Source organism: Rhizophagus irregularis, chromosome 9 (genome assembly GCF_026210795.1).
Source record: "Rhizophagus irregularis chromosome 9, complete sequence".
In the NCBI taxonomy this organism is placed as follows: domain Eukaryota; kingdom Fungi; phylum Glomeromycota; class Glomeromycetes; order Glomerales; family Glomeraceae; genus Rhizophagus; species Rhizophagus irregularis.
In genome coordinates, this window is record NC_089437.1 from 4,868,459 (window position 1) to 4,885,056 (window position 16,598).

The following is a 16,598-nucleotide window of genomic DNA, read 5'->3' on the forward strand; positions in this document are numbered from 1 at the left end:
AATCTCACGTGATTTTCATGATGATCCGTCACCGCAGTAGAGAGATTGAAAATTAAAAATCTATTCGTCAATATTTATTAATCTTTTTGACAGAACAATGATTTCTTTGAATTATATTGTAAAAAATCATTTCTCCACATTTTTTAGGTTTTAACTTTATTCTATAAAGGTTTCGGAAAAAATATTGTTTGTGATTATTAAAAAGTGATGCATTCATTTTGCCACATAATAATAATAGTAATGACAATAATAATAAAAAAGGTTTTATAAAAAAAAAAAAAAAAAAAAAAAAAAAGTCCCTCCCCTAAAATTTTTAAAAGTGAACAATACGAAAAAAATGAATCAGATAAAAAAAAAAAATCACTTATCACACTCAAATTCTATAATAACTTTTTAGATTCTTTTTTACTTCTTTTTGATCCATTTCATTAAAATGAAAAATTTTGAAAAAACTGTAAGTTTATAAAATGTACATGTATGTATGCGTTGTCAATTAACCATTTGCGAAAATTTTCATACTGAAAGTCAATAAATGCTGCGGACATGAACAATGGACTTTTAAACAATCGAATTCTTCTTTTGAATCTTTTATTCCAATTGCATTAGGATTACTCTTTTAAAGTTCAATATAAAAAATTCATTTTATAAAATAAATTGATCCATCTATATATAAAAAAAAATTTTTTTTTTCTTCTCTTACACTGGATTTCACGTGATCTAACTTATTTTACTGCGGAACGATGAAAAAATGTTTAAAAACCTAAAAAGTAAAAAATATAAAGCAAATGTTTATATCGAAACATCGGAAACATCGAGACTAATACAATATTTAACTTAATACATAAACTCCACAATAAACAAATTTATTATTATTACTCCACAATGTTTTATATAACGTCAACAATTATCGTGGCTTTCTCCGGATTTTCTATTTGTTTAAAAAAAAAAAAGATAATTTAATTTTCTTAAAAGATATGATGAAGTTTAATTACCCTTTTCGATTATTGGAGGATATATAAAATGACTACGTAATAATAATAGTATATATAACTGGCTCCTTTCAGTTCCTCCCCTTGCATAAAATATAGACAATGGATAACGGGTTTATTTGAGAAAACCTATAATCCGAAAAAATGGGTTTTCACGGATTAATATGATTTATCTGATGTTAAGATCTTTTTTTTAACTGTTACTAGTAAACCGGACAATGGCGGAAATCATAATAAAAATGTATGTACCCCACATTATTTTTTACAATTATATTATTTTATTTCCCATCACCTTTTGGTCCAAAAAAAAATATGAAAAAAAAATAAAAAAAAAATTTTAGATAATCCAACTTTCCTAAAATGGTTAATGTAGAAAAAATTTTTTAGTTCAATCACATGTTTTTTTAAAAAAAAATTTTTTTTCATAAAGGAAAAAATACAGGAATTGATGGAATTCTAGGGTCAAAAGGCGTAATTGCGAAATTTAAAACAACAATAGATTCATTATTAAGATTTAATAACAGGTTTTAAATCAAAAAAGGAAACTAAACGGAATTAGAATCGGAATAACCTAATATAAATTCGAAAAAAAAAATAAATAAAATAGAATAAAAAACAATTTTTTTTTTTAAAAAAAAAGAGAGAGAGAGAGAGAAGAAAAAAAAAAAAAAATTTTTTTTTTTCCTTAAATGCATGTCACAAAAAAAAATCCTATTGTATTTAAGCTGATTGTAACAGACTTTATTGTTAAATAATAATCTGGCTCGTACAAAATATTTTAAAATAGAATGTTTAAAATAAACTTGTTAAAATTCCTGTTTTCCCGAATCAAGATAAATTTTTTTTTTTTACATTATAATTGATAAAGTATGATGTATTTTTAATGTCAATTTCCAAGGTGGTCAGAGCTCACAGGCATCGGTATGTCGATATCGGTACCTCCTTCCTAAATTGTAAGGTGAAAAAAAATTATATTTTTTCTGCGGCGTAAATCACGTGAATTAAAATCTAAAACATATTATCTAATAAAGGTAAATAATATGACTAAAACTCAAACTGCATATCTGTAAACTAAATCCAATAGGAATATCTTTGGGGTAAAAAATGCACGCCAAATTGCTTCATCCCGCAATCTAATTTTATATGAATTAAATTGTCACCAGCATCCCATTCGGGATATGGGAACTATGAAATCACATCGCATCTAATTCTACGCATCATTTACTTTTTTAATATCTATTTAAATAATAATCTAATGGATTTAAATCCTTTAAAAATCTCGAAATTTTTTTAAAATTGACCTTTTTTTATCTCATTAAAAAATAATAGTTTATTATTGATTATTATATTTTGAAACTTTAAATGTATCTATCCGATGTCTTTCAAACAAAGAGTTTGTAAAATGATTGGTTGTGGTTATGGCGCAGTATTCATCACATCCCTCGTATCCCTCGTGAAAATTGAAAAAAAGTAAATTCAAGTGAAAAAGTGATATTTATGACATCAAAAATAAATAAATAAATAATAATAATAAATAATAATAAATAATAAAAATAAAATAAGATTAAAAATAAAATTACTTTTTATTACTTTCATTTTCAAATATTTTTTTTTTTTAAATCATATGCCTGTCTTTGAAATTTTGATAAAAACAAAGAAAAAAAAAACATTAATGAAATATAAAAAAATTTTCTTTTGGAAAAAAAAAAAAAAATTTTTTTTTTGTATTAAAAATCAAAAGATCAACTTCATACACATCCCATTGTTCTAAAAATTAAGAAAGGAAACATTGTTTTTTATTGCCGAAAAAAAAAAAATCCTCCGCCGTTATATTTCTTCATGTGTATTTGAGAATACCGACATTCATATGATATGTTTTATATATTCTTTTGAAAAAAAAAAAGAGTTATATTATATTTATCAAATTTCTTTATAAATTTTTTACGATATTTTTTTCCGGACGTGTCATGAGCTGTCAAACATTTACTTTCGTGACACAAATTTAACATTCCAACACATTATTATTGTAATACCTTGATAGGGAAATCAAACAACTCTTTAGTTAGAAGGAAGATTAAGAAGGACAAAGAAAAGGCGTATACTATTGTTGATCGCTAGTTCTTTTTTTCACTTTCCCGCTTGTGTGCATGCAGATTTAAAAAAGAATCCTTCTTTGGTATAATCTGTCTTATATTCATAAGACTTTTTGTTAAATTTGAAAAAGAAAAAAAATTTTTTTTTCTTACTTTTTTTTCTTAAAGTCTTAAAAAGGTCTTTAAGGAATTTTATATATATTCGAAAAATATTATGCTCTGAACTGTATTTGGTGATACATTGCACGTGACAATCGTGACATTGGGACATTTTTCTTATTAAATTCCACGTTATTATAATTTATTATGTTAATTTTAAGGTAAACATTTTAAAAATTTTCCTAATTGAAATTCAAATAATTTTATTATATTAAATTCTTAATACAAATCTGGACATAAACATTTATGTTCCCCACATAACTTATTTTCGTGTGACGATCCGTGATCATTTACATAAACAAGCAAATTAACATGTTTTTTAATTTTCGAACATGTCAACATGTTAAACATGTCGAATATGTCGCGTTTTTGAGGGTGTAACCTAAATGTCATTTCGTATAAGTTTTTGTGTGATATGCGCTAAAATTAATCGGTTTTATGTAACACATGTAAACTCATGTTAAATTCTTAATCTTTACGCGAACTTCAAATTGATACGATTATACGATTTATTAAAATTTTATGATCATTTTAACTGCGGTCGAATCAAGTTCGCGTCGAACTGAACACTGTACAGTTTTTCTCCGGCAAAATTCGGAAATTAACCTTTTTTTTTTTTAAAAAAAAAAATAATAAAAATACATATATGACATATATGACATATATGCTTACATGTATAAATTTCCCAAAATAAAAAAATTTCTTTTTTTCTCTTGAAACAATTCAAAAAAATGCATGCATATCAGTAAAATGTAATGATGAACATATAAAAATTCCTATTTTATGTATTTTATTTGAAAAAAAAAATTTCTTTGTTTTTTTTAAACCATGTGAACAAAAAAAAAAAAAATTTTTTTTCAAAAAAAAAAAAAAAAAAAAAAAAAATATTTTATAAAGAAATCCATCAATCAATCACACGAGAAAATCTTATTAAACGCGTGATACTTCATTGTTGTAAATTTTTAAGGAAATTTTTTCTATTTTAGAATATACATGGCGTAAATTATAATCTAGGTTAAAATAATAATTATTAATCCTCCTATATTAGACAGACGTAGATATAGTCACATAGACATACTGTATGCAATACCTTCACCTGTTACTATCGCAAGAGTTGTCAGAGAATATGCATTTTTATTTAAATATGATGCATCTTCTAACATATTACTTTATATGGTAATATCACTATAAAAGCCCATTTTCTATGTTTAAAACAATAAAAATATTTTTGGAATTTTTTTTCCTCCATAGAAAATTTATTTGGTAGCTTATGTCCGGAAATTATTTGGTGAATACCGAATAATATTGTTCATATTTACCATATTTACGTATATTTTTTTCATTATGCATTCATAATCATTCATATCATTCATACGTTTGATACGCATACAAAACGTATATATCCGGTTATTTTTCGAATCAGTTCCGGTTCTTCCGTAAAACCCGTAAATCGTAAATCTATAGAGCCCTTTTTAGGTAAATAATAGAAACTTATTGTTTTATATATATATATATATTATCTAGGTAATTTATATTATAACCTGATTACTGATTTACTGATTTATCTGATTTTATGATGTCACGCGAAAGATATGCATGTGGATGCATTGGATACGACATCGTATCACCACCGCGATATATTAATTTTTTCCGAATCCCATCCCAATTACTTTTTTTTTAAATCATCACATATTCACACGGGCAAGTTAAGCCTTTTTTTTTTTTTTTTGCGCCAAAAAAAAAAAAAAACCCATTGCATATCTATTTATATTAAATGTTTACTATAAACAATTTTTAGGCACTTAAATACTAATAGTTGGAGATTTTTTGGCGTGCATTTTTTACTTTTTGATACAATTTGTTTTTTTTTTAAAAGATGATGAAATTTACGAAACTGAAATCATGTTCTTTCAAAAAACTTTGTTGATTTGAAAAAGATATCTTTTTGAATTTTTTTTCATCATCATCATCATCAAAACATTTACGCATGTGTGCTCTGACCATTATCAATAATATCAAAAAACCTGTTATCATGAATAATATTTTTTTTTTAAAAAAAATATATATATATATATATATATGTATATTTTTTCAAGTATTTCAAAAAAAAATCACATGTTTTTATGTGCATTTTTTTGGAGAAGTTTTGAAATTTGAATGATAAATTGAAAAATTCAAATGATTATGCTTTTTTTTTCAAAAAAAAAAAAAATTATTAATTGTTGTTAAAAAAAAAAAAAAAAAAAATGATGTAAATGAGAATTCAAAAGATTAAATAAAAGATTAAAGATTATTTTTTTTTCTAGAAAAAAAAAAATAATCTTAAAAAAAAAAAAAGATCGGAAAGTTACTTAAAAAGCTGGATTTTTATCGTAATGATATGTAATAATCTGTGGTGTAAAATTTATATTTGGTAATTAGTATATAAAATGAATTTCTTTTCTATGATTTTTTGTTCGTCATTTAACATTATTATACATTAAAATTTTATAATCGTATGAATATACTTGGAACGGGGCATTATTGAATAATTGAATATGTTAACTCTATAAGTATATAAATATATAAGTGTTTTACGCCGTTAGCCTGTTAGCAATAATAGCAATAATAGCAATAATTGAAGTAACGTGATCAAAGAATATATAGAATCTATATTGTTGTATGAAAAACAAGTTAATAGCCCAGTTAACTTTTTTTGATTGTCGATAAAGATCTTGATAACAATTCTAAATTATACTCAGAAAACGCCAGAATACATAGTCAAAATTTTATAACCTTTTTTCTTAAAAAAAAAAATAATAATAATTTTTTATAGTTAACACTATAATTGTATATGAATGGTTATAATATATATAAAATCTTTGAATTTACTTCTTAGATTGTAAATGTTTAAATTGTTTATACTTATATACAATACATTTGCATAAAAATTACAAAAAATTAATGAGTCTTTACATTCTCAAAAGTGATTCGTGGTGGAAATCACAATTTATAAATCACATGTGCTGATCAGCTGATTCGAACTTTCCATTTTTGGTTTACCATCGCACAGTATTCAAGTTATATAAATTGCATTATTTTGTCCATTGTCATTTGTCATTCATTTGTCAGTTGTGTTTTTATAATTTTGTCCTTCCTATATTTCGTGTCTGTCACGTCTTGGACACAACTCCTTTTATTAATCCTGAAGAGTGAAGACGAATCTGCTTACATTTACCGTCACAATCATTACACGTTTTTAGGATTAAATAAGCGGTTGAACATAATCTTTGGGCTTAAGAAAGGTGACACCATGCTTGAGAAACAAAATAATCCAGTATATATACGTTCCAAGATGAAATAATAGCTCACAGACTTAATATTTGTTCATTTAAACAAAGTGTTTCGAGATATTTTCGCAGTGCTAACGACTTAATATGTTTTTTCGTTTAAACAAAGTGTTTCAAGATATTTTCGCAGCGCTATCATCTGTTTTGGCTTCAGGATTAACAAAAGGGTGACACCATGCTTATATACGTTCCAATACGAAGTAATAGCTCACAACTTTAATATTTGTTCGTTTAAACAAAATGTTTCAAGATATTTTCGCAGTGCTAACGCTTAATATTTTTTCGTTTAAACAAACAAAGTGTTTCAAGATATTTTTGCGGCCGCTATCATCTGGTTCAGATCCTCGATTCTTAAAACTTAATTCAGAAAAGATTATGTTCAACAGTTCATCAAATCCATCAAACGTTTGATGATAGTGATAAATGTAAGCCGATTCGTGTACAGGATTAATAAAAGGGCAACACCATTGCTTTTATAAGTTGAATATTTCTACCAATAATACTATAAGTTCCAAAAATATCAAATAATAACTCAAAGGTCCTCATTCAATAAGGTTGGAGTATTTTGATAAAGAAGCCTATTATTCTGACTGAGAACTCACTAGTCATATCTGTACAGCTCAAATATGGTTAGTTTCTTATCGTATCTACTGTTTATAATGTTAATTAGTTTGTTTCTATGTATTAACTGTAAATGTATCTCTTGTTGCTTCTTATGACTATTTGATTACTATTCGATTTATATTATTTATACTGTTTCCAGTACAGCCAAGATGAGAGTTATTTTCAAGTCAATATGCACACCCAAAATGTTGCCATAATCATCCTTAATATTGAAGACCCTTGATATTCCTACATCAAATGTTTTCAATTGATTCTTCTTATCGTTTAAGTAGAAAGTATTTTCTTATAGTAGATAATGAATCAATTTATTATAACTCTTCCTTCTGGCTCTTCTGATTCTTCTAATTCTTCTGATTCTTCTGATCCTTCTGATCGTTCAGTGTGACAAACAAGCTCATCATTCAAACTTCATGTAGAAGTAAAAGTAAAAACATTTTATCAGATTATATGTTACACAGTTTGCAAAAGTTAAAAAAATTCAGAAATCTAATGTCAATAAATTGAACTTAGTTTTTTTGCACCTATTATCTTTTAATATTAAATCAAGTGTGTTTAATAGTTAATAAAGTATTTTTACTCTTGTATTTCATAATACAATATTTTATAATACAAAACAGCAACAAAATTCACTTATATTTAATACCAAATTCCAGTATTTAAATCAGAGTAATAATTACAAGGTATTTATAAATGATTTATAACAATACATTTTAAATTATTATTTTACATAATAAATAAAATCTTATTCCATAAATTTTTCTATAAAATCTTATTCAACTGATTTCATTAAGTTATAAAATAAATATTAAATATTAAATATTATTAAAAAATATAATTTAAGGATTCTGCTATTTATTACTATATAATAGCAAATAACTATAGTTATTTGATCCTTTAAATTTAATTAATCCATTAAACAATAATCCTAATCTTAATTCTAATCTTAATAATTCTATATTGCAGCAAATTTTTTTTTTTTAATATTTATGTAATTTATTATGTTTTTATAATTTATTTATTGTGTATTTAATTTATAAAAATATTAATTATATAATTTATTTTTTTTTTTAAATAATTATAGAATGGATTTAAACAAATTTATTGGGATGTAATAGTTGAATTTATGCAATTTTAGGCTTGTTAGAAAGCTGTTGATTTGCTCTATTCAATATATAAAAACTACATATTTGGTTGAATAGTTGATAAGAAATTACCACAGGTCGAAATTAGTTAAATAGGGTATCAATAGGTTATCAATAGGTTATTAATCGGCTATCAATAGGCTACCCTATTGGTAGCCTATTGAACTTGCGCCATAATCCGTCACCAATCGGGCAGGCTGATTGATAACCTATTGATAACCTATTAATACCTTATTGATAACCAATTTGATAAAAATACCAATAGGATACTAATAGGTTATCAATAAGTTATTAATTGGCTAACAATCAGCCTGCCCGATTGGTGACGGATTATGGCGTAAGTTCAATAGGCTACCAATAGGGTAGCCTATTGATAGCCGATTGATAACCTATTGATAACCTATTGATACCCTATTTAACTAATTTCGACCTGTGTACATCTTAAAATTTGGTAATAAATACACTCACTATCTAGACAAAAATAGCAGACCTTTCATTTTTGTCAATTACTTAAAATTGTATATAATAACAATACTTGAAATTTTAATATATGATAATGTAAATTTCAAAAAATATATATATTTAAAAACTCACACTTCTAACTTTTATACAGTTAGGTTATTCCAATTTGATTATTTATTTAACATCCTCCATCCTCTCCATTTTTTAAAAAATTTGAAATCTAATAAACATATATTAATAAATATCCCCTCTATTTTTGAAAAAATTTAAAAGCTAATAAACATATAATGATAAATATTCCCCTTAAATTTTACCTGAAATTTTCAAATTTTTCTATTTTATTTATTTAGTTTGTTATACTTAAGCTTCCCTCCTCCCTTAATTTTTTCAAAAAGCCTGAATGTTAAACAAACAATTAAATTGAAATAGCCTTATATTAATTAAATAAAGAAGTTTGGTAATCATTACATTATTTAAACAAAAAATAGTGAATCCTCTATTTTTGTTAATTATTTAAAAATTATATATAATAATAATACTTGAAATTTTAATATATAATAATAGACTTTAAAACATATAGGATCAAATTTTCATACTTTTAATTTTTATACAGCTATATTTATTAAAAAAATTTAAATTCTTGATGATCATCAAATTAAAAAAAAAGTGAATAATTTTTTATTTTTTTAGATATTAATAGTTAATTGTTAATTTGAAAGAAAAAAATATAAAAATTTATATAATATTTATTCTCCAGAATTGTGACTTTTAAACAATATATAAATTAAAGTATTTTATTATATAAAATTTTGAGAATATTAATATTTTGTGATGCACATAATTTTATATAAATAGGGACTTTCTTTCATTTCAAATTTTTTTTTATTTTAATTTTAAATAGATGTATATATATGCTTATATATACATATATATAATATTATATATTTGTTAACTAATACTTTATAAAAAGCCTTTTTTTTGTAAACAGGTAAAGATTATAAAGTACCTATAAATAGAAAGCTATTACTGCTTCTTTCGCCTATTTATAATGACAAAAAAAGGAAATTTTCAGTAGTAAGGTATAGGTGCCGTCGAAATTTCCTAATTACGGCATTTCGGCATTACGGCATATGTTGTAAATAATGCCGTAACCGTAATAAAATGCCGTAATTAATTATGATCACGTGACTTGAATAATACCAAATGATTGGCAAAAATATCTCCTTTTTTAGAAACGTGTGTAACCTTGCGTAACCCATTTCTTTGATTTATTGGGGGACAAAATTTCCTTTTTTGGAAATTGGTGTAATGTCATGTGATATAATGCGATAAAAAAGTTGACCGGGCATTACGAACGGCTGAAATTAAGTTTAGTCTTATTTATTTACGGCATATTACACTACGGCATTATGGCGTCAAGTTAAATTACGGCATTACGGCATTACGGCAATTACGGTTTACAGTTTTTAATTACAGTGATTATGGCACGTGCCGTAACTGTAATAATAATTTCGGCGGCAACTATATAGTAAGGTTTAGTATTAAATTAAATAACGCATTATGTTAATACATTGTTAATATTAATAATATATTTAGCTGTTAGTGTTAAATATAAATATTATAAATTTAATAATATTTGTGATTTTTATAAATAAATAAAAATGCTATATTATCCAGTATTTTTTTTGTATTTTAGTACAATACCTATATTATTTAATATAATTCCAGTATAATGCAAAATTTTCTAAAAAAATATGATAATTGTGATATTTTAATGTAATATTACATTGTCCAGTGTAATTGTAGTATTTTTTAATACAATGCTATATAATCTAATGTAATGCTACATTTTCAGTATAATTTAATGTAATGTAAAATTTTCCAAAAATGTGATAATTGTGATAGTTTTTAGTGTAATTTAGTGAAATGCTATATTTTTCAAAATAAAACTATATTATCAAGTATTTTTTTTTAAAAAAATGTAATATTTTAACATTTTGATAAAAATGAAATATTTGACAAAATTTAATATTAATTAAAAAAAAAGTAAAATTTGATTTTAATTGACAATATTATAACAATATTGTAAAATATTACAATGATATTATATTGGTAAAAAAATGTAATATTTTTCCAAATTTTCATAAAATTTAAACAATATTGTAACAATGTTATTCTACAATTTTCCATTATTTTTCAGAAAAATGTGGAATTTGAATTTTTTAAAATTTGGATGATAATACCTTTTCAACCTGTAAGTTGCATGGCATTTTGAACAATACTCTTATAAAAATCTTTATTTTTTACTTTTATTATATTAATAATTTTTGCAATTTGAAGTAAGTTTATCTTTGATTGGTTTTCTTACTTTTCTAACAGTATGTATGTCTATCAAAGCTAAATATTTGGAATTTTAACTTATCATATCAAACTATCTTACTTCAGTTTTTATAATTCAATTCTTAAATCTAGTAAAATTAAATCTTTTTTTATAATGTTTATTTTTTTGAATAAAAGAGGTTTTTTACATTTTGCTTTAGTAGCAAAATTATTTTTCTTAACACTATATATAGTATAATCTCAGTAATGACTTTAATATCTTCATTAATTTTATAATTTATACAAATTTTATTAATGGAATAGCAGTTGTATAATTTTCTGTCAATAAGCTTTTTATAATAGTATGTTCATTACATTTATTTAACTTGGGTAGTCAACTTGAATACTGTTTATCTTTAATATTACCAGTTTTTTCATATTTCTTTTTAAGTCTTAGTATTATTATATAACTTTCATAGCCAATTTTGGTGGCAAATTCTCTTGAAGTAAAGTTACGCTTAATTATTATAATTGCCTATGTTTTTTATTTTATAGTAAGTCTGATTTTTAGTTTATAAATAAAAAATTTATAATTTTGAAAAGTATTTATAAGTATATTATACATGCCGCCCAAATTATTTTGGGATGCCATAATTATAATTTGGATGCCGTAATTCATTCAGTTTATATACAATTTACTATGTAAAGTGCCAAAATAATTTGGGATGCTATAATTGAATTTGGGATTTTACTTATAATTATGGCAGCCCAAAATAATTTGGGTGGCATATATAAAGTATATAAGTATTTTTATTAGTATTACATTATCATTAATTATAAAAAAAATATTTTTTCTAAAAAAAATTTTTCTTAATAAAAATGAACAAAAGTAACATATCATGATTTAAGAGTACAGTTAAATCTCTATATACTGATATAGATATTTTTAAAAAAAAATATTGGTATATTAAAATATCAATACGTTATAAAAATTTATATACCGATATTAATAATAAAATGTAGATATATAAAATTTATATAAAATTACAATGTATTTTAAATTATTTAATAAAGTGATTTTATTTAAGTCAAATTCTAATAAAATACTTTGAAAAAATATTAATATATTATTTAGTATATTTATTATATTAACATATTAGTGCATATAATATAAAACTATATTAAAGAATTTGAACAAAATTATCTAATGTAGTTTACTTTGAGTTATTAATATGTAATTTTAATACTTGATGCCTTAACTTCTGCAATACATTTAATTCATTTAGGTTAATACAAATATCTGATAAATGTTTAAAAAATAAAACAAAATTATCTAAATAACCTAAAACTTTTGTTTCAAAAATTACTACTGGAGGCTCTTCATCTGAATCTATTTCTGATTCATTATTATTATTTGGCTTTATTATAGATATAATTTCATTATCAGTTAACCCTTTGTTACTTTTTAAACAATCATCAATATGAAGAAATTCATTTGCATCCATAAGATTATCAAATGGTAGTTTGTTAATTAAATCTTGTAATTTCATTTCATCATGTAATGCTTGATCTTCAATTTTATCAATTTTGTTTATTTCATTTATTGGTAGAATTCCTGTATATTTCCAACAATTATTAATAATGGTTTATTAACTTACAGAATTCTAAGCATTCATACTGAAATTAATAAAATCATAAATAATTATAGAAGTAAGCTCTTTATTAAATTCTTGTGAAATTTCATATACTATTTCTAATAAGTAATTTCCAGTATTATGTCTAAATTACTAAGAGTTTATCATAAATCAAATTAAACTTCATAAAAAATTACTATTGCAAATTAATATTAAAAATTACTAACTTTACAGAAATTAATGATCTCTGCATCAGGATCCTGCTTACTTATAAGATAGGTCACCAGAAACTTAAGATAAAATTTATAATCAAGAATTTTTAAAGATCTTACTACAGTCAACTCCCTCTATAGTCACTCCCGTTATAGTCACATTCTACTATATAGTCACACCAGTTGAATGTTCAAAACACTTTATTATTAAAATCTATCCTATATAGTCACAATCTATCTATAGTCACTATCACACCTATCCTCAAAAATCTTATATTAAAAAGAACCGTTTATAATCACAGTTATATAAAGAATATATTAAATAACTTGGCATCTAATAATCGTACAAAGATGTATCATAGCTTGTTAGAATCGTCTCATTGAGACGAATCGAATGGTAGTAGTTTTATCCTTTTCCGTGCAAACAGTCTTTTGACTTTATCTTTTATTTATATTTTGAACTTCGGAGATATAGCGAACAATATTAAGTAGTTTTATCCTTTTCCGATTACTGGCTGACGAGTTATTCAACAAAATGTTAAACATCGGCATTATAATATTTCTTGATTTACGTTTACTGCGCCATTTAACATTTTGCTAGATTTCTCGGTACTTAGGTATTGTAAAAAGATGATTTATAGCTCGTTGGAATCGCCTCATCGAGACGAATCGAATGGTGGTAAGCTCATCTCTCTGTGATCAATATTGACGGAGTTATTACTTAAAAACCATTTAATATTTTTTAATTTCAGAAATTGATCTAGTGATTGGATTTCGATGTATCTTATACCATTAGATTCGTCTCATCAAGACGAATCAAATGGAGTAAAATCGTCTTTCTAGGATCAATATTGGCAGAGTTATTACATAAAAACCATTAATATTTTTTTAATTTCGGAAATTAATCTAGTGATTGTATTTCGACGTATTTTATACCATTAGAACCGTCTCATCAAGACGAATTGAATGGCGGTAAGATCATCTCTCTACGATTTATATTGGTGAAGTTACGATACAATATAGTTTTAAGTATAATTCTGGCTAAAATTATGTTAATTTTTGGCCGGAATTATGATATACAAATATAAGAAATTTTTTATATAGTCACATCTCTTTATAATCACCAAATATGAGGATCATCGCAACTCTTTCCTGAATTTTTGAAAATACTAATAAAATTTATTTTTGAAATTTTCGTTCGAAAATTTCTAAGTGCTCGTTCAGAATACTAATAATTTCCCAGTTGCTTTCCTCTTTACTGAGCTTTAAACTATGACTACACCTCCAGCTCCTTCTGTTATTAACCCGGATATTTTATCGCCACCGCGTCCTGTTGTTTCTACTCCCTCTGGAGACCGACCTTTATCTCCCACTAGTACCGCTGGCGCACCTAATAAACGTACACGTACTATCTCTGATGACGCGATGAATGTTGATATAACTTCGCCCTCTGCTCCTGCTCCCAACCTTATTTCCACCGTTCCTTCTGGTCTTCCTGTCAACAAAGTCCACGTGATTACATCTCCTCAAAATATTACCACTCCTGTTGAAACTGTTGACGCTTCTATCCATGCTCCCTCTAACACCAGTGGTAAAGGCAAAGCCGTCGCCTTTGATATCCCAGAACGACGACCATCTCCCCTGATGGAAATGCTGCTGCTATCAAATCCGCACCTTCTCGTTATCATGCTGCGGCCTACCTACGCGACGCACCTGACGCGTTCAAAGCTAAATTCACCACCAATCGCTCCATGTGTGACGAAGTGGATTGTTCACTCTCCCGTTATTCTTCTTATGGCGCTCGCGCACGATGCGATGGATCAGGCGATAACAAGAAAATCCTTGTCTTCTTCAATAATCATGATGATTTTACCGATTGTGTCAACTCTCCACGTGCCGATCTCCTCGATTTGGCCTTCAGTCATTACTCCCTTGCAGACGCCAAGCTCAGTGATGAAATGAAGTCTTTGTTCGTCACTGATATCCCACTTTTCCTAACTGAGACTCAAGTCCGTCAGGCATTTTCCCGATATGGCACTGTAATCAAGTGCAAACTTACTCCTAGGAAACATTATCATAATGGACATATCCAGTTTTCCTCCGCAGATGCTGTTACCCAATTTAATGATATTTGGACGATCATTTACCTTGGTAATTCTTTGTGTGTCTGCCCGGCATCCTTTTCGAAATCCCAACGCGATAGCTGCAGAGAACATGTTGCTATCCTCGCTGGCATCCCAAAGAATATTAAAGAAGCTGACCTGTTGGAAATTGCTACTCAAGTTAACGCTAAAGCCCTTAACGTTCCTCTTTCTATTAGTTCATACAAGCCTAAACCCTATGTATATTTGAATTTCTCCTCATTCGAATCTCTTGAAGCTGCCAAAGAAATGACCGTGGCTTTCCGCGGCAAAGGATTAACATGGCACCCTCCCAATGAAGCACAAACTCTATCTGCCACGTTTGCGGACGTCCCACCTGGTTGTTCTTCCTCCGTATATGTAATCCCCGTCTGGACACTACGGAAAGTGGATGATTGCCTTAATAAACTTTATTCTCGCTTCAATGCTGGCCCTAGACGTGGTCGTCAGGATTCGCGCCAATCACGTGAAAATTCTAATTCCCGTTCAAGATCGCGCTCCAATTCTAGATCCCGCAATAATAATTCCTCTTCATCCCGTTCTGACCAGTGTTGGCATTGGACTCATTCCAATTGATTTAATTGGACGATTTGGACAATTGGACAATTGGATATAGACCAATTGCGTCCAATTGTCCAATTGGTCCAATACACATTTGTTGGATTTGGACCATGACCAATTCATCCAATTAGGCAATTGGACGTACAATTGGACTTGGTCCAATTCATCGTCCAATCAAATTTTCGTAACACATAATGATAATTGATAAATCGTCAAACCTGAATTTCCGATAATCTTTTTTTTTAATTGCGATATTAAAAATGACGCGCGAAAAACATAAACTTAGTGGATATTTTTTAATGTTAGAAGAAAAGTCCAATAAATATAATAATTATGCAGTTTGTCAAGAATGTGTTAGGGGTTTGGATCGAGAGGAAGCGATGAAACAGAGGTTTACAAATACAAAACGTGCATGTGCAAAGCATCTTGAAAATTGTCCTTATTGGGCTGAAAGACACTCTTCGGAAGAGACTCAAGCTATAATTCAGAAAGCTATGGAGTATGGTTCGAAAAAACCAATTAAACGACAATGATTATCAATAGATAATGACTTTGATGAGGGTAAAACTGAAGTATTAACACCGCTATCAAGCACATCAACACCTTCCCAAGGTTCTTCTAATTTGAACAATTTTTTTTATAAATCATCACGTGCAAACAGCATAAGTAGCATATCAGATATTTCATTTCGAAGCTTTGGTCCCCTTGATAACTATATGTATCATGAATTGAAGCCAGAACAAATAGAAACATTTGAATGTTTACTATTAGATGTTACTGTAGCTTGTGGTTTTGCTTTTTCATTGGGTTGATAATCCAGCAGTTAAAGAGCTCTTTAAATGGCTTAATCCAATGTTAGAGTTACCAGATCGTAAGCAGCTTAGCGGCAGAATTCTTAAAAAAGCATCCAATAACCTTAAAGATATTGTTCTT

At 26.4% G+C, this 16,598-nt stretch overlaps 1 protein-coding gene across 1 annotated transcript; it reads right to left on the reverse strand.

The window, feature by feature from the left end:
• Window positions 1-12,331: 12,331 nt before the first annotated feature.
• OCT59_030124 (uncharacterized protein) lies at window positions 12,332-12,667 on the reverse strand (the record flags this gene model as incomplete). The annotated part of the gene is made up of 1 exon (XM_066146452.1): window positions 12,332-12,667. The coding sequence occupies one exon, from the start codon at window positions 12,665-12,667 to the stop codon at window positions 12,332-12,334; it is 336 nt and encodes a 111-aa protein (XP_065995093.1).
• Window positions 12,668-16,598: the final 3,931 nt, after the last annotated feature.